Genomic DNA, 18,872 nt, shown 5'->3' on the forward strand with positions numbered 1-18,872 from the left:
TCTGTGCATGTGTCTCAACAGGGTTCTCAGTGGCTTTCTATGGAGACACCCTGTGTCCTCAGGTCTCTCCTACCCACACCATTTATTCACCAAGACTGCAGTCAGTACATTCACCTAGAAATTTACATCCAGCCAGAACCTCAGGATGTAATCTCATTTAGAAAAAGAATCTCTACAAGTGCATTAAGTTGAAAAGAGGTCACCCTGCATTAGAGTGACCCATGTGACTGGTATCCCCATAAAAACAAAGAGACAAAGGCCCATGAGGAAGAAGTTCCTGTGAAGACTGGGCAGAGACTGACGTCACAGAAGTTGATAGTAGACTAGCAGTTACTAGAGGCTGGGACGAGGAGGAGAGAGTGCCTTAGTCGGCTTTTTGCCTCTGTGACCGAAAAACCGATAGGAACAACTTTGAGGAGAAAAGATTTATTTTGGCTCCGGTTTCGGTGGTTTGAATCCATAGTCAGCTGGTCCCATTGCTCTAGGCCTGAGGTAAAACAGTACATCATGGCAGAAGGGTATGGTAGAGGAGAGCTGCTCAGCTCATGTAACCCAAGAAGCAGACAGAGAGGAAGGGGCCCAAGACAAGATATGGTCCCCAAGAGCAGGCCTGCAGTGACTTACTTCCTCCAGCCATGCCCCACCTGCCTACAGGTTCAGCCATCTCCCCGTGGTCTGCTGGATGAATTAATCCACTGGAGAGGCCAGAGCCCACATCATCCAATCACTTCCCAAAGTGTCACCTCAGAGCTTTGCTTTACTGAGGAGCTTTGACAGTTACATGAGCCCATGCCAAGGGAGAGCATATTCTCATCACCCGAGAACATCCCCTTGAGTCTCTGCAGACCCCTGTCTCTACCCCACCTGGAAAAGCAAAGAGGCACAGCACTGTCTCCCAAGCCCACCAAGGACGGGCACAGGGAGGGCTTAGGCCTCTGCCAGCTGCTGCAGCAATGACAGAGTCCCATAGAGGGCAGACAGGGGCATCTTGGCCTCCAGATCCCAGGTTGACCTGGGGCTACTCAGCTCCATCTTCAGGCCACACTCCTCCAGCAAACCATAGGTGATGGCCAAGCCCTCACCCTGGAGTGGGGCGAGGAGCTCTGGGGGGAGGGTGAAGGGGATGCTCCACGGGTACTTGAAGTTCGGCTCTAGGATGATCCTTACCTAGAAGAAGAGTTATCCGATTGTACAGTCGAACCTTGGAGATGGGGGGAGAAATCATCTATCCCAACATCAGGGACCAGGCAGAACAATGGAATCAGGAGCTTTGGGGCCAAGCCAGGGAGTAATATTTGTAGATGTGTGTGCATGGGTGTACATACATATGTGCATGCAATATGAATCAGAACTTGTATACACTATAAGAAAAGAGCAGCTTGAAATGGTGCCTTTGTAGTGAAATCAAGGTGTGGATTACTCACGTCCCCTTATTATAAAGCCACATAGTTCCTATATGGATATTTTGGGCCTGTTGGGGCCCACTGGTGGGTTTGGCATGAAAACAGAGTTGCTCTTGACATAACCTCAGACCCAAGAGGCCTGCTCCCAGAGGGAGAATGTAGCCAGGGATTTCCAAGTGCCCATCTCCCCTCCAGAGGAAACATGAACCCTCTCTCTTTTCTCAGAATCCTCAGAACCATTCTTACCCTCCTTCTTTCACCCTCCTCCCTGGACTGCTGGCCCCTGGGGATTTCTCACCAACTCTCGTTGCCAGAGCAGAATCCTCTTCTCCATGGACAGGGCCAGGAGTTCAAGTTGGGTGTCACTCAGCACTAGGGGAGGGAGAGATGTGGAGGAAGAGTGACAGAGTTCAGGTACTCTCTCACCATGGACTAGAGACCAGTGAGAGGGGAATGCTGAGGTAGAAGAATAAACCCTGCTCGGCTGAAGTTCTTCCTTCTACCATTTTTTTTTTTTTTTTTTGGCTCTAGGGATTTAACCCAGGGTGCTTTACCACTGAGCTATATCCTCAGCCTCTTTTATTTTTTTCTTTCTTACTTTAACTTTTTAACTTTTTTATTTTGATGCGGGGGTCTCACTAAGTTGCATAGGGCCTCACTAATTTGTTGAGGTGGGCTTTGAGCTTGAGATCCTCCTGCCTCAATCTCCCAAATTGCTGGGATTACAGGCGTGCACCACCGTGCCCAGCTCTCCTTCTACTCTTGAATGTCTCCAAGATACTGAACAGCATAATCCAGGGTGTGGGTTTTAGGGTGGAGGTTGGGATCTTCTGCCTCAAGGATCAGTTATACGATCAACAGTCAGTCACTTTCTAGTCCTTGGTCAGTGTCACACTGGGCCCTCCTAAACTTGGAGAGAGGGTAGATGAAAAGGATCATGATAACTGAAGTACTCTGGAGCAGTGGCACCTAAAGCGTTCATTCAGAGGGTCTGGGGCCAACTGTGCCTCTCCCACTCTGCCCACAAATCACTCTTACCCATCATGGCTTGAAGAAGGTAAAGAATGCTGTCCTGTGGCTTAACCCACGGAGGTCTTGAGCCCTGTCGCAGTTTATTTAGGATTATGCTGCCAGGGCCTTTCAAATGATCCCAGCTGTCCAAGTCCAGCTACAGGAGACAGGTGGCTTGTTAATGACAACAGTAATAACATCATCGTGGTGTGATCTGCCAGTGTCTCCTGTGTCCATCAGTGATGACCAAGGAGTGGGCTGATGGCTCTCTATCTCCACCAGCAGATTCCAAGGGTCCCTAGAGATGGGGGAGGCTGCCTGTGGCCCTGGTCACTGTGCCTAGGCCAGAATCCCCACTCTGACATCCTCCTCACTCCCTGGCCTCTTGCTCACGCCTCCTCCTTCAGGTATATCGGTGCCCATATGTCCTACATGTCCCCCCGACAGCTCTGACAGCCCCAGGAAGCTGTGGGACATCCTCACCACATCCATCAGGTCCTGCAGAGCTCCTCTGTCCCCGAGCATGGGCAGGATATTGTAGAACACGACACCCTGAATGTCCTTTGAGAGCTGGGCCAGGGCCTCAGTTTTCCGGAAAACCTCCTCTTGTAGATGCTGGAAATCTGCCCTCCGCATCAACACCAACCAAAAAGTGGGAACAATCTTTAGTTAGAACCTCCCTGGGATGACGGCCCTTCCCACCAAAATCAGCTAAACACCTCTATCCTTTTCAGCTACTGACCAAAAGCGCCTCTGCTATTGGCTTGCTTGGGCTCCAGGGATGGGACTATAATGAGGCTGGAACGATGACTGATCCCAGGCTCTGAAAGAACAGCATATTGAGAGCAGATGTAGACATTCTCAAAACAGTCATTGCAAGTTGGAGGAAAAGACCAAGTGGCTATTTCTGGGACAGTTCAGGGATACTATGAAATCCAGTGTTGGGCTCTAGAGAGAAAAATCTCAGGTATTCTGAGATCAGTTTCCATATCTGTTAAATGGGGATATGGCAAGGATTAAATGAGTTTGTGTTTCTAAAGCACTAAGCACACAGGGTCTACCTTTATTATGCAGTTGTGCCAGTACCTTCAACATGCATAAAGAATTGATCAATGGTAGATATTGGGGGCTGATTTCCCCAGGGGGCTTCAGGGAGCTTCAAGGTGACTTACTGAGAGTGAGAGATCTCCTCAGTGGAATCTCCAAAGAGCTGGGCATTCTGTAAAGCCTGCTGGGCAATAAGTCCTCAACAAATGGTGACCGCGTGCATGAATGAATGAGTGGAGCTAACCAAAGTGGTCATTTGGGAGTAAATTTTTTTTCTCAGTTGCAAGGAAACTCTAATTTGGGACTGGCTTCTTTACCTTGGCCTTTACTCTCCCACCCAGAAACCCCAGATTCCCCTTAATAAACACTCACCTTGCCAAAAAGGTTCCTCTATTCTCCCTAGGAAGTGAATCACAAGTGATCATTTTTCTTCACCCTCAAATTTGCTTGAGGCTCATTGGAGGGTCTACCCACCTGCTGTCTCCCACCCAGAAACCCTCTTAATAAACACTCACCTTGCGAATAATGTTCCTTTATTCTTCCTAGGAATTGAATCACAAGTGATCATTTTTCTTCACCCTCAAATTTGCTTGAGGCTCATTGGAGGGTCTGCCCACCCGCTGTCTCCCCTGTCCTGGTTAACCTCTTGGTGACCCCATCCTGGTCCTTCCCTTCACCATGTTGGCCCTCCTGGACCCTTCTCATCCACAGGACCCGGGGAGGGCAGAGAATAGTGACAACCAAGTCAGGGGCAATCTACCCTCAGGCCTGCTACCTGCAGGTTGGGATTCCCACCTTCGCCTCCAGCACACACCCTCACCTACACTCACCTATAGAAAGGCTGGAGAGTACAGGCTGGCCTAGAAAGAGAATGTAACCCAAGAGTTAGTCCCAAAGACTTGTTTTCTCCAAATCCTGCCTCTACTTCCCCTCACTCCCTCTTCTTCACTGCTCCGCCCCCTGCCCACAGGGCCAGATGCCCACGCCGGGGGGATTGGCAGCAAAGGCAATCGGGTAGTTGGGTTTCTGTTGTGCAGAGTGGCCCAGAGAGGCATCAGGTTCACCTACCTGATTCGAAAAGTGTTCTTGAACAACCCTGTAATTTAAGTAACTCTGGAAAAGAGAGAAAGTGTTCACTCACCAAGAGCCAGTACCCCCACTCCCCTCTTCTCTCTTCTGCCTCTTTTGCTCCACCTCTCACCTCTCCAACTCCTCCCTCCTTTCTCTTTTTCTCACCTCATACCACTGCTTCAATTGAGAAGTTCCTCCAGAGAAATGGATTCCCAGGCAGACCCCACCCCCATCACACTCACACCTATCCCGGTGTTCAGAGGAGAAAAGCTGGTCTCCCTGGCCCCAGGTCTTGGCCAGGTCCAAGACAGGGAATGTGGATGGTTAGGGGGGAAGGTTTTTTAATGACTGGCCCCAGTGGGGGGTGGAGTGGGCTCATGCAATATCCAAAGGGGGTCAGGACTCACCAGGGCCCAAGTTCTAGGCAGAGAATCTGCCAGGCTCTGGACTCACCATCTTGAAAGGTTTTCTGCTTAGCATCCGTGGAGATGAGAAGAAAGGCTGAATGGAAAAGCATCCAGTCAGGAGAGCTGGGTCCCACACCTTGTACCTGGAGCCTGGGGACCCATGGATTCACCACTTGGGATGTTCGTCAACCAAGCCTCTGGGTCTTATGAATCAGATCCTTGGATGAAACCTTGAGGAATCCTTATGCCTCCAACAAAAAACTCTCTTCTCCAGGTCAAGGGGACTGGCTTTCTCCTGCCTGCCCAAGGGACTGTCTCTTTGTCAATCTTTCCTCACAGTGCTGACCTTACTTATCAATTCCCAACCTTGCAATCTTGGGTGGTTTCATGTTTCATATATAGAAATGTACTGAGGTCTGAAACTTGCCTAACACCAAACTAGGAGAACAGCTTATGAAGAACAGTATCCCAGGTGCTGGAGAATGTGATCCATGGAATCAGACGCCGCTGAGCTCCTCAGTGCCTGCCAGTCACACCCTGACCACTAGAGGGCAACAGGGGAAATCCACTGACAACGCAGGCCCAATTGAAGGGAACTGGCAGGCAGGGCTTGGTTTACAAGATAAATCGCAAGATAAATAAATTTACATAACAAACAGGAATATTATGTGCAGAACAGTGTAGTACTTTGCCACACCACAGGCTAGTAACTTCAGAGAAAATTAGAATTCTCCTGAGTGCTAGTCTTCTCATCTCAACTGTAAAATGGAATCAGGACCTTCTCAGCCAAGCTGACACAAAGAATCAACATCCAGCAACATGACTGACACCAATCATCTTCGGCCCCTTGAGTTCAACAGCCTCTTCCCTGGCCTGACAACAAGCCCAAGCCATCTCAGGATCCACATTACCATGCTCCGTCTTTGTGGCTTCCTGTCACCCACTTTCCCCTACAGAAAGCTTCCCTAAGGGGTCATCTGTGCTGTGTCTGCACTGTCTCCCTCGCATCCACTCCTCAGTCATGCAGTTTATCCACCAGAATTCACCAGACTTCAGCCACCAGTGAACATGGTCTTGGTTCTCTCTGGATACTACAACCCCATGCCCGATGGGGTCTCCTATATTCAGACTATGTATTTTTGTTTTGTTTGTTGTTAATATTTTTTAAAATAGTGCTCTTTTTCTTTCCTTCCCTAAATGAAAAGCACTTTGTTAATCACTGTGATCTTTAATAATAGCACTGCCATCTCCTAGTGCCCTTAGTGGGCATCTCTAAAATTTCTCTCATCCCACCTCTACACCTCAGTAGAGAGGTGGTTAGGTATGGATGGTCTTTCTCCAGAAGCCAGGGTCCACACAGGAGTGAAAAGTCCAGCGGCCCTCTGTTGTACCCTCCCTGGCACCAGGACCCTCCCTTGGCCAGGATCAGCAGTGAGGACACTGCAGGAGAACACGGGAGTGTGCTCATGGTGAGGACGTCCCCTCCTGTCCTGCAGCCCAGCCCCAGCTGAGTCGACTGCCCTCCAGCTGGGACTCCACATCAGAAGGACGGTTGGTCCTATCCCCAGCACGTACATCATGCCCAGGTACTTAACTGACCCTGACCATCTGCGCACATGGTATCCAGCCCCAAGGTGTGTGTTGGGGACTGTGTGTTTGGAGGATGGTGACAGAGGGAAAGATGTAGATAATATCCTGCATGGGGCTGTCAGGGCCTTGGGTCTGTCCTTGTTTGTGTTTGTGTCTTCACTATCTTTGGGGGTTTTGATGTGGGTTCATGGGTAACCTGAAGGGCTCTGGGGCTCCCTCTGCTGAGCTTCTGAGAGAGGCAGGACCTTGCATGATGAGATGGTTGGGATTGCAGCCTGGCTTTGCCCGTGCTCAGGGCACCTCCAAGTGGACACTCCAAGTTGGTTCCTTCACATGAAGGAGACGTCTCAGCATCTACCCTTAGCAAAGTTTCAGCAGGCCATGCTTGTAGGTGGCTGTGGGTAGGGGGACATGTGTGTGCCCAGACAGTGACGAATGTTGCTCATCCTTCCCCTGGACTGGGAAAGCAGCAGAGGTGGCATGTTAGTGGCCTCTCTTCTGTTTCTCTCCTCAGGAGGAGCAGGGCCACCCTACCCCACCCCAGGTGCCTCCCGGGTTTCTACTCACTGACGCCGTTCCCTTTGATGACCAGCTGCTTCTTCTTATAGGCCATCACTGTGCCCTGGGGGATCGTCAGTGTCATAGCTCCATCCTTGACAATCTCTCCCTGGACTTCACCCTGGAGAGAGAAAACATACCTAGAAGCTTACATCTCTCTGCCTCACAGCACAGTTAAAAATCCTGTTTCCTTTTCATCACAGCAATGCATGCTTGTAGTTTTAAAGTCAAATACATCTAGAAAGCTCATGAGAAAAACAGCAGACCCCACTCTGTCATTCCTCCAGGTCCTATTTCCCATTACCACTGGCTTCTCCTTCTTCTGTCCAGCTTTACCTACACATTTTCCAGTTGTCATGTTGCAATATTATAGTTTTTCCAAATTAGGTGTATGAATCCCAACACTGTAGAAGACCACAGACCACAGGGACACGGCTTCTCATTTCAGATTTTACTTTTATCACTTAATGTGATGCCCCTGTGTCTTCTCCACCTCATTACTCCATCTCTCCAGGGAAGATGGGGATACATGCTTTAAGACTTTGCACACCTAAAGACCTCTTTATTTTAACTCTCACGTTTGAGTGATATTTGACTGGACATAGAATTCTAGGCAGAAATTCCTTGAAATATGACTCTTTTTTTTCCTTTTTAGAAACGTGTACAATTTTCTTTTTGAGGTAAGCATCCTGAAAATCTACACTTGTATTTTGTGATGTGGATCTATGCTGACCCAATGGACTTGGATGGAGCTTGAGTTTCCTCCAGGAATAATTCACTGGCCTTGGGAAAGTTTGTGCATATCTCAGTTTCAGTTTTTTCCTTTAGTTTATGAAGTTCTTAAGTGAAGACTAACTACACAGAAATATATTGTATATAAAAGCACATGATGAGACACGAATTTTACATGTCCATACTTGATCTGAATAAGTTACAAATAAATTTACTTAAATTAATTTAAAATTTTTTTTGGTTATTGTAAGTGAATCATGTAAATCACATTTCTTAAAGACATTTGCATCTTACTCCTTAAAATATTTCTTATTGGTTGTCATGGTTTAGATTTGTAATGTCTTATGGTTTGAACATGAGGTGTCTCCCAAAAGCTCCTATGTGAGATAATGCAAGAATGTTCAGACGAGAAATGTTAAGATTGTGAGAGCCTTAACCCAATCAATAAATTAATCCCTTAATAAGTATTAACTAAGTGGTAACTGAAGGTGTGTGGGGTATGGCTGGAGGAAATGGGCATTGGGGGCATGGCTTTAGGGTACACATTTTATATGAGGATGAGTGGAGTCATTCTCTGCTTCTGGTCTTTATGTGAGCCATTTCCCTCCACCACACTCTTCCTCCATCATGTTCGGCCTCACCTTGAGCCCTGAGGAATGGAGCCTGCTGTCTATGGATTGAGACCTCTGAAACCATGAGCCCTCAACCAAATGTTTCCGCCTTTACAGTTACTATGGTTGGTCTTTTTATCACAGCAGCAAGAAAGCTGATAAACCAGTGTGTGTTAGAAGTATGGTCCCCAATGCAGCAATGATCAGAGGTCTGATGGGCAATGATTGGATCATGGTGGCTCTGATGGATTAATCCAAAATCCACTGGAGCTGGATGGATTGTGGGAGGAGGGACCTAGCTGGAGGGAGTAAGTCATCAGAAGCGTGCTCTGGAAGAGTTCATCTTCCCTCTCTTTTCTTTTCTCTCTTCTCTCTCTCCTCCTCTTTCTTCTTTCTCTCCCTCTCTCTCTCCCACCCCTCCTCTCTTCCCAGCTGCCATGGGCTGAGCACCACCATGCCCTTCTGCCATAATGTTTCTACAATGAAGTCAATAGACCATGGACTGAGACCTCCGAAACCATGAGTCAAAATGAATCTTTCCTCCTCTATCCAGTTCTTCTCAGGTATTTCACTCATAGAGACGAAAAGATGACGAACAAACAGGTCATCATAGAACTTAGGTTACTTTAACAGCTGAGGTTTGCTTTTAATGTTCCTGTTTCCTCCAGTCATAAAACTGGATATGTACACAAGGCTCACATTTGATTCAGCAAAACTCACTATTTACCCAAGACACAACATAGTAACAATAATTAAATCCATTTCTAATCTCATCAATAACATACATCCCCTAATGTAAAGCATTGTAAATTAAGACGTTATAATATAGTCTCAGGATACGCTGGCATATAAGATGAAGAAAATCGTCGTCCCCCCAGAGACCCTGGGAGATGAGGATGTAGTGGCTAGATGGCATACTCTTGGTGTCCCCATGCCATACCTTAATTAAAGTATTCCAAGAGCCAGACAACTTTCCCAAAGTATTCACACTACTCTTGTCATGCAGTGTAGTACTGTTGGTCAGTTCAACAACCTCTGTCACCACGTACAGGTTGTCCCCTCTCTCCCGGCAATGCTTCAAAAAGGATGGTTCTGGATCCAACAGTTTGCTGGGGATTTAAGTGAGGTAAGTGGTCAGAGTGAGAAAGCGATGCCTCTCAGGGCACTCTGGGTTACCCTTCTCCTCAAAACCCAGAGGGGTACATGCCTTTGAACTTTGACAGGTGAGTGCTCAGTGGCAGGAAGATGCTGGACCGTGAGGTTAAGGTGCCCAGGGCACAGAACACCTTTTCTGATGTGCAGGATAAAGGCCACTCCATTTTTAGGTGGTACACACTGTGAAGAGCATCTGCATTGTACTAAATTACACTGATCCTAATAAGGGGCCATTTATCAATTTCCAGCCCGAGGGTCTCTCAGAAAGCTAGAAGTAGATAAGGTCCAGATGGTCGAGACCAGTCCTGAGAAGATCCTATTTTCAAAGTTAAGTGTTCACTCTGAAATGTCCAGAGACAAAATCAGGGTGAGATATGGAGCAGGTAGATAAAGCACAAGAAGCAAAATCAAGAATCAATAAATGAGATGGTATTAAACTGAAAAGCTTCTTCACAGCAAAGGAGACAATCAGTAAAATGAAGAGGGAGCCTACAGAATGGAAGGAAATCTTTGCCACCCGAATTACTAGAGCATTAATCTCCAGGTATATAAAGAACTCAAAAAACCAAACAACCCAATCAACAAATGGGCAAAGGAACTTGATCAGACACTTCACAGAAGAAGAAATGTGATTGGTCAACAAATACATGAAACAACGTTCAACATCTCTAGCAATTAGAGAAATTCAAATTAAAACTACACTGGGAGCCAGGTGGAGGAGCTCATGCCTCTGATGGGGTTAGAAGGCTAAGGCAGGAGGATCGCAAGTTCAAAGCCTGACTCAGGAACTTACCAAGGACCTAAGCCACTCAGTGAGACCCTGTCTCTAAACTTAAAAAAAAAAAGGCTGGGAATGTGGCTCAGTGCTTAAGCACCCCTGGGTTCAATCCCCAGTACCAAAAATAAATAAATGAATAAACCACTACACTGAGATGTCATCTCACTCCGATCAGAATGGCAATTATCAAAAATACAAGTAACAATACATGTTGGCAGGGAGGCAAGGATGTGGGGAAAAGGAACTGAAAATTAGTGCAACCACTCTGGAAAGCAGTATGGAGATTCCTCAGAAAACTTGGAATGGAACCACTATTCAACCCAGGTGTCCCAGTCCTCGGCATATACACAAAGGACTTAAAATAAGATAATACAGTGATATGACCACATCAATGTTTGGAGTGGCTCAACTCAACCTAGGTGCCCTTCAACAGATGAATGGATAAAGAAAATGTAATGTGTGTTTGTTTGTGTGTGTGTGTGTGTAATGAAATGTTACTCAGCCATAAAGAAGAATGAAATCATGGCATTTGCCAGTAAATGGATAGAACTGGAGACTATCATGCTAATCAAAATAAGTCAATCCCCAAAACCAAAAGGTCAAGTACTCTCTCTGATATGTGAATGCAAACACATAATAAGGGGGGAGGAAAGAATAGAACTTCATTGGGTTAGACAAAGGAGAAAGAAGGGAAGGGAGGGAGAATGGGAATAGGAAAGACAGCAGAATGAATTGGATTCAACTTTCCTGTGTTCATATATGAGTACACAGTCAGTGTGACTCTACATCATGTATAACTGCAAGAATAGGAAGTTAATACTCCATGTATATATAAAATGTCAAAATACACTCCACTGTCATGCATAACTAAAAATAACAACTAGAATTTTTAAAAATTTATACAATTCCAGGCTGGGACTGTAGCTCAGGGGCAGAATGCTTGCCTAGCATGTGTGAGGCATTAGGTTCAATCCTCAGTATCCCATAAAAATAAATAAAATAAAAGCATTCTGTCCATACACAACTACAAAAAAAATTATTTTTAATTTACACAATTCCAGTTCTCAATTATACCACAAGAGAATTAGAAAAAAATAACAAAATAAATCCCAAGACTTTGAGATATTATTTAGAGAGTTCCAGAGTCTGTCTCATTTTAATCATACTTCATTAATTTATTTGTTTTGCTTCTTTCCCCATTATCTACCCATCCCTGTCTCCACTAAGCACAAGTTGCCCCAGGACAGGGACGTGGGTTTGTCCTGTTCTCTGTCCCAGCTACAGTCCTGGGTAAAGCAGTCATGGGTAAACACTGCTCCACTGAGTACTGACTGGGGAAGGATAGCTCCTGGCTGAAGGAAGGAAGGAAGGAATGGGTACCCAAGAGGAATGGACCAGTCTAAGATGTCCGCTCCTCATTTTGTTGGGGGGGACAACAAGGCCTGGTAAATGCCTCTTGCTTGCAAGAAGACACTGCTGGGATAGTAATGTCCCACCCCTTCCTCTCCAGGTGCCTCACCTGTTTTGAAGGCTTTCCAGGTTTCGGGATGGGACGGTAACCTTCTGGAACTCAAGGGTGGATCCACGGGACTGAGTGAACTCCCCTGTTGCACTCCCATCTACCCCAGCACTGACACTCACACCTGCCTTCCATTTCTGGATCACAGTGTCACTGAAGAAGAATGGTCTTGTCACTTCCACTTCTGGAAAGAGAAAAATGACCAGAGGTTTAGCCAAGAATTCACTACGGAAGAGCTGGGTGTGGGAAGGGAAAATTGAGGCCAATTCTGCCCCAACACCTCTACTTATTAAAACCTCTCAATCAAGACACTAACCCATCAATTAATGTTTGAAGAGTAGACTACCTTGGAGGGCAAATGTTTGACTCCAGCGATACACAACAGGGACAGTCTTAACCCTAAGAAATGGTGCCATCACTTGTTCAGTGTCCAGAAGACCCTGGGAACTCTCTTTCCCAAATTTAGAAAATGTTTAGGATTTGGGGACGGAATGACCTGTCTGGATCCTACTTCTTCCAGTGCCCAGCTATGTAACTTTAAATGAATTATTTTATAAACTTCAAACTCTTACACAAAATGGGGATGATATCTCCACCTCAAGAGGCCCTTATGAGCATTCTATGACCTGATGAATGCCTGGTTCCAGATAATTAGTTGATTCTCAAATAATGTTCCTTGCCCTTTTCTTAAGGTGAGAGGAAGCAGAGATGGACCTAGTGAGGCGTCTCCAGGATTCTTGGATGTTGCTCTCCTTCTGTTTAAGAACGTTTGTTCTTCACACCTGAAGCCTTGGCCCCTGGCCAACGTACCTGGGACTGAGGAACCCGATGCCAGGATGTCCATGAGGGAGTACTCAACTGGAATGTCAGGCTGTTCCCAAAACTGGGACTGAGGGTTCTTCCGCAAAATACTAAACTGACGGAAATGGGTGGCATCCAACAGGGATTTGACAGGCCTCAGGTCTTTGCCTCCAAAGTTTTTGACCATCTTCTTGCTAACACGCTCGAATATGGAGGGCATGTTGCTGGGAGCAGAGAGAAGAGAGCAGTTACCTCTCCCTGAACCCGACTGCTTTTCATAAAGGAGAGAACCTGCACATGAGACAATCAGGTCTTCACTTCCTGGGGTAACTAGCTCAGAGCTCCCTCAACTTCTCTGCTCTGAAGACAGGCCAGGCTTCTGACAGAAGCACTCCTGAGAAGTTTGCTTCCCCTCATAGCTGTGGTAGGAAATCCTGGTCCACCTCCATCTGTAACCCAGGGATCCCAAAGGACAGGAAGAGGAAGGGCTCAATTTTATCTTCAAATGACAGCGCAGAGGGGTGGTTGGGCTTAGGTTAAGTAGACATGGGTAATGGAAGAGCTGAGATGGCCTTGGTCATTTTACAGATTTTGCAGAGAAGGCCTCATTGACAAGTGACATTTGGACAGAAATTTAGAAGGGGTGGGTATTAACAATGAACATACGTGAAAAAAGTATTCCAGGTAGAGAAATCGGCAAGTGCAAAGACTCTGAAACAACCCATGCCTGAATAAGGGGGGTGCAAAAAGAAAGGTGAGGCAGCAGACACTGCTGCAAGCTGGCTCAGGCCCTGGTTGGTCAGTGTCATCTCTGTCTTTCACTTGTAGCAAGATCAGGAGCCATTAGAGGGCTTTGAGCTCACACCTCTGGGGCATTTCTGACAAGGTGCTTGCGGTTGCTGGGCTGGCGATAACTGCAGTGAGACAGGAGGGGCAGAAGTGGAGGGTCTAGTTGGGATGGTTTTGCAATAACCCAGGTGAGAGTTGGGAGTGGATTGGACCAAGTCATAGCACTCCCAACAATGAGAAGGGATCAGATCCCAGTCTGTGCCACAGGTAGAGATGACATCTACAAAAGGGGTGGGTTGGCAAGGTGGCCTCCATGAGCACTCATAGCTCTCACCCCCAGAATGGCTCAGGAAAGTGCTGTGTGTACATCAGGAGAACATTTCTGACATGGGTTGTTTGAAGAAAGTGAGGTTGAGTCAAGGGGAGCAAGGGGTGGCGGGTGTTGAAGAAGGAGGGAAGGTAAGATAAGGAACCATGAGTCAGAGCAAGTAAACGGGGGCTGGTCTGGAAAACTCTGGAGGGTAAATCATACATGTGCCACTCTGGGTGCATTTAGTGTACTGGTGAGGACGAGCCGGGTTTTCTTAAGGGGCTCCTTTGGATCTTGAACAGGGGAATAAATGGGTCTTAATATGCCTTGCAGAAAAGTTTTACATGGTGATTTGAAATCTTCACAGAGAGATTTAGGTGCCTGTCAGATGTGCACAAGGAAGAACAGGCAGACACAAGTGCCTGATAGTGGCTGGGAAGGTCCCAATTTTGTTTAAGCAACTCTCTAGCAGAGATGAGTTCTTGCCGGGGTAAAAGGGGACTGCTGAGCACCTGGCTGCTGTGTGAGAGGTACAGGAAGAAGACTTCCCTTCCAAAAGGCTAACCTATGGCCTTTCTTAAGCCTCCCTAGTGAACACCAAGCCAGGCAAATTGTCCGACTTCACCCACCAGCTGGAGGGCTGCTGTGTATGGGTGTGAACTGCCTGTGTTCAGGGCTGCCAAACTGGAGCCTGTCAAGATTTTATACAAACCTGCTGGAAGAGAAACAGCACACAGTATGGGCACATGAAGATAGGCAGGGGATGCTTAAATAGTACAACCTGGAAGCTTGTACTGTTGTTCCTAGTGGATAAGGTTTCTCTATAAATACCATAAAGTCAATCACTTTTACAAAGTGTCATGATGCCTTGCACATGTAGCCATCAAACAGGGCCTGTTCAGCCAGGCACAGGTGGCACATGCCTGTAATCCCAGTGACTCAGAAGGCTGAGGTAGGAGGATCACAAGTTCAAGGCCAGCCTCACCAATTTAGCAAGACCCTGTCTCAAAATAAAACATAAAAAGGACTAGGGATGTAACTCAGTGGTAAAGCACCCTGGGTTCAATCCCCAATACCGCCCCGCCCTTCCAAAAAGAAAAGAAAGAAAACAAAACAAAACAGGGCCACGCTCTTGAGCTGCTTTCAAATTCTTGCAATTTCAACAAACCCAGGATCTCCATCAGCCATTAAACCAAGAAGTAGTGCTTAAGCCTGTATTCCCTAAAGAAAACTGATATGTTAATTGATTTGCTCAATCACTTATTTGCTCACTTAGTCAGTGAAGTTTTTACAAGTATCTTAGATGCTAGGGCCCTGCCTTGAGAACATGTTCCTATGGTCTCTGGTCTGTTGGGGCATAGTACACTGATAAAGACAGATATTTACCAAATGACCTCACTGATAAATGCATAAGTAGCTATAAATCATGACTGACACCATGAATGAAAGGGACCCAATAACTTTCTATTAACAAGAACTTAACAACTCAAAGCATGGGTGAATCTCATAATCTAACCTCAAAAACTTAAGAACGAATATTGTTATACAGAACCTAATAATTAGTTCATTAAGAACACAAAGATACAGAAAATATGAACATTACAGATAACACAATATAATGGGCTTATAAAGAACTGCATACCCTGATGAGGAGACTGCTCATTATATTCATGCATTGAAAATTTTTCACAAAACAGAAAAATGTCATAAAGCAAACCTCCACAAATATCAAGAATCAATATTACTCATATTATATGTTTATAACAATTCCATAAAATTTAGAGGGGACAGACTAGGGATTGAGCCTAGGAGTGTACTACCACTGAGCTATATCCCCAGTCCTTCTTATTTTTTGAAAGAGGCTCTCTTGCGGAGGCTGACTTCAAACTTGGGATCCTCCTGCCTCAACCTCCTGAGTAGCTGGGATTATAAGCAGGTACCACTGCAACCACCTCCATTACATTGTAAATTAATAATAAAAAAAAATACTGTACTACTAAGTTGCTTGATACAATAATTTTTAAAAATTAAATGTGAGTCATATGTGGACAACATGGAACCAAGTGGCCAACTGTCCAGAGTACAACATGCCCAAGTTTTATTGTAACTATCCAGATGCAGACCCTACCTATGACTCGTCATCTGTGAGAAAGACACACTACTGGATAAGGAAACACAAAGGGAATGTTGGAAGTCTCCTATGTTACTAATATGGCATTATGTAAAAATATGGATGTGTAACCGATGTGATTCTGCAATCTGTATTTGGGGTAAAAATGGGAGTTCATAACCCACTTGAATCTAATGTATGAAATATGATATGTCAAGAGCTTTGTAATGTTTTGAACAACCAATAAAAAATTTAAAAAAAAAAGAAATTGATGGAAGAGATGGCTGGTAGACAAAACAATAGCTGCATTCAACAGAGCAGGACACCTCCTACTCTAGCCTCTGTATCTCCTCCAAAAGAGGCAATGATCCAACTTCCTCCCGGTCCACCAATTCCTCCTCATCTGGTATGATGCCAGCACCCCATGGGAAAGCCCTCCCAAGAGGACAGTGATGGTCTTCTTCTCCTGGGATGATGCCAGTGGGACCAACCTCTGGAATGAGGTCCCTGTGGGAGGCCACACGTCAAAATGAGGCAAGGGCCTCCAATGATGAGAACTTCTTGTCCCATGATAGTTCCCATATAGCCAGGAATGACTCAATCAGACAGTAAGGGTAGACTCTTTATATAAGAGTCACAGTACTTTTTCTACTTCACCAGGAGATGGTGGTGCTGTAACTCTGGGTGCTTCCTAAAAGCATAACAATGAAGACTAGCTCCCTTCTTCCTATCAAATAATTATTTTGGAGGGGAAAAGATGGACAGAAAAAGTGAAGTTTACATTTGTATTGTGAAATGCAAAAATAAAATTGGCAGCTCTTTTAGTTAGAAATTGTGTTCCTGAATATAGTTATCCCCAGTACCCCTGGGGAGTTGGTTCCAGGACCCCCCTGCAGATACCAAAACCTGAAGATGCTTAAGTCCCGGATATTAAAATGCTACAGTATTTGCATATAACCTACATATATTCTCCCATATACTTTAAATTTGAATGCTATGTGAATAGTGTTTGTTGCAGAGTTTCGGGAATACCAACAATTTAAAAATCTGTACACATACAGAAGTAATTTTTTTTTTCTAAATATTTTCAACCTGTGGTTGGTTAAATCCACAGATGCCCTATCTATGGCTATGGAGGGCTGACCATACCACCAAAAGAGAAAAAGAGTACATAACTAAAGAAGAAAGGAACCTAAATGGATTTGTGATTCAGAAAACTCACTCATTATGGAAGGGTCAACAGTGGACAAGCATAAATTAATTCTCAGGCTACTTCTAGCCATGTTCAAGAGAAAGCTATTGGCACCTTAGCCTTGGATGATGACAGAGAAGTTCCATAAAATCAAAAGGAATTGATGACGGCTTTGACATGGGTGGTGAGGAAGAGGGGGGGACACAAAGGGGGTTTCTGAATTTCTGGCATGGGTAATAGGAAGGGTGGTGTGCCATTTTCTTAAGTAATAGAAAAGAACTCTGTTAGGAGACATGATTATAGAGGAGGAAGATGAATTCCTATTTGGTCACATTGATTTTTGAGATCCAAGAGAAGAGTAAAACAGACAGTTACACAGATTGGCCCTCACAGTAGAAAACTACCCTGGAAAGAAAAATGGTTGGGCATAGAGGTGGGAGTGGAGACCTTGAGATGAAGCCACAAACACGAATGTTTCATAGTCAGGTAGGGCAAAGTGTGACAGCACTGGGTATACCACACTGAATGAAAGGGACCTACTTCAATTGCTTCCTTCTGAGTAAATAAGCACAGGATTTCTGGCTACAAAGAATTGGGTTTTTGAACATGCTGAATATGTTCAGTACCAAAGAGGCAGAACTTTCAATGATATGTGTAACAACCCTGATGTGATTGGTTCAGTTCGGTCTGGGTTGGGCCGTGGAAAAGGTCAATGACAACAGAGAATACCAAGAACAAAAGCAAAGTCTCCAAAACCGGACCTGGACAAAGACGTATCACAGATACATCCCATGGCCTCTACACTCTCAGGAATTCTCCATTAATTCTCTTAAGGAGCGCTTAAGGAAGAAGTGCTACCTTCCTTGCAGGTCAAAACATGTAGGAAAAATTCTCAACCCATTTCATAAGCCCATCTGGACATTCCTGTCTTCTCCTCTTCTTACTTGTTCCCTGTTCCCCGTGAGCACTTACCAGATTGTGTATTGTATTGTTCTGTAGAGAAAGAACTCAATTGAGTGGGGTCTGTTGAGCCTTCAGACCTTCTGATGTCAAGCCAAATCAGTCAGCAATCCCAGAGACCAGACCAATGTGATTCTCCTCTCTGTGCTTGTTTCCAACCCACGTGTCTCTGATTCAACTTCCAGGGAAGGATTCTGGCAAAAGGTGAGCAAACGGAGGACCCTCCTCTTTTCCAGGACACCAGGTCTGGAACTGAGTCCATGAATCATAGAATCTTGGCTCTCAAGTCCTCTCCAGCCAGAACTCCTCTTTGGAACAGAATCAGGTAGCATTTGATTACAAAATGGTGAGGCTTTTCTAGCTCAGGGTAGACAGAGGTGTGCCCCTTTCTTTATACAAAAACCAGCTGAACAAGTCCTTGACTTATAGATTCCCTAGGACTCAGGCTGAATCAACTCATTTGGCTCATATCCCACTCTCAGATTGCTGACTGTAACAGAAGACTGTGGGACAGCAAGAAAGGTCCCTCCTTGGGAAGGGTGGGGACCCTTGCCAGGGCCCCGGGGAGAGTCTTCGAACTGCCCATAGGTAGAGTTGGGGACACCAGGAATTTTCTTAACACCTTCTCTGTGTCAGGTCCAGCATATAATTATGTAGTCCAACCTTGCAATAGTCTTTATTTTAAAGATAAATTGTTTCCAAAGTCCTAGGCTGGAGGCCTCATTCTGGGGATCCAAGAAATCAGATTCAGCCACTAGCCCCAAATACCAAATAGAAAAACGCAATGGAGAAAAGCAGAAAGGGAGCTTTACCAATGGAGCCACATGG

The 18,872-nt window shown here is 45.6% G+C and overlaps 1 protein-coding gene across 2 annotated transcripts; it reads right to left on the reverse strand.

The window, feature by feature from the left end:
* Positions 1 to 410: 410 nt before the first annotated feature.
* Gsdmc (gasdermin C) lies at positions 411 to 18,364 on the reverse strand. Of its 2 annotated transcripts, XM_058585725.1 has the most exons (15): positions 18,057 to 18,364; positions 12,693 to 12,907; positions 11,883 to 12,066; positions 9,371 to 9,539; positions 7,097 to 7,208; positions 4,986 to 5,033; positions 4,530 to 4,574; positions 4,292 to 4,321; positions 3,977 to 4,003; positions 3,834 to 3,860; positions 3,157 to 3,237; positions 2,898 to 3,037; positions 2,442 to 2,571; positions 1,702 to 1,775; positions 411 to 1,167 (listed from the first exon to the last, which is right to left on the reverse strand). In XM_058585725.1, exons 2-15 carry the CDS (start codon positions 12,901 to 12,903, stop codon positions 928 to 930), a joined length of 1,518 nt encoding a protein of 505 aa, XP_058441708.1. In that variant the 5' UTR covers positions 12,904 to 12,907; positions 18,057 to 18,364; the 3' UTR covers positions 411 to 927. The 2 variants fall into 2 exon arrangements, with proteins under 2 accessions (XP_058441708.1, XP_058441709.1); XM_058585726.1 differs by lacking the exon at positions 3,834 to 3,860.
* Between the last annotated feature and the right edge of the window lie 508 nt (positions 18,365 to 18,872).

The sequence above is a fragment of the Marmota monax genome, unplaced genomic scaffold (assembly GCF_021218885.2).
Source record: "Marmota monax isolate L192 unplaced genomic scaffold, Marmota_monax_Labrador192_F-V1.1 WCK01_AAM20220418_F8-fsc00003, whole genome shotgun sequence".
Classification (NCBI taxonomy): Eukaryota; Metazoa; Chordata; class Mammalia; order Rodentia; family Sciuridae; genus Marmota; species Marmota monax.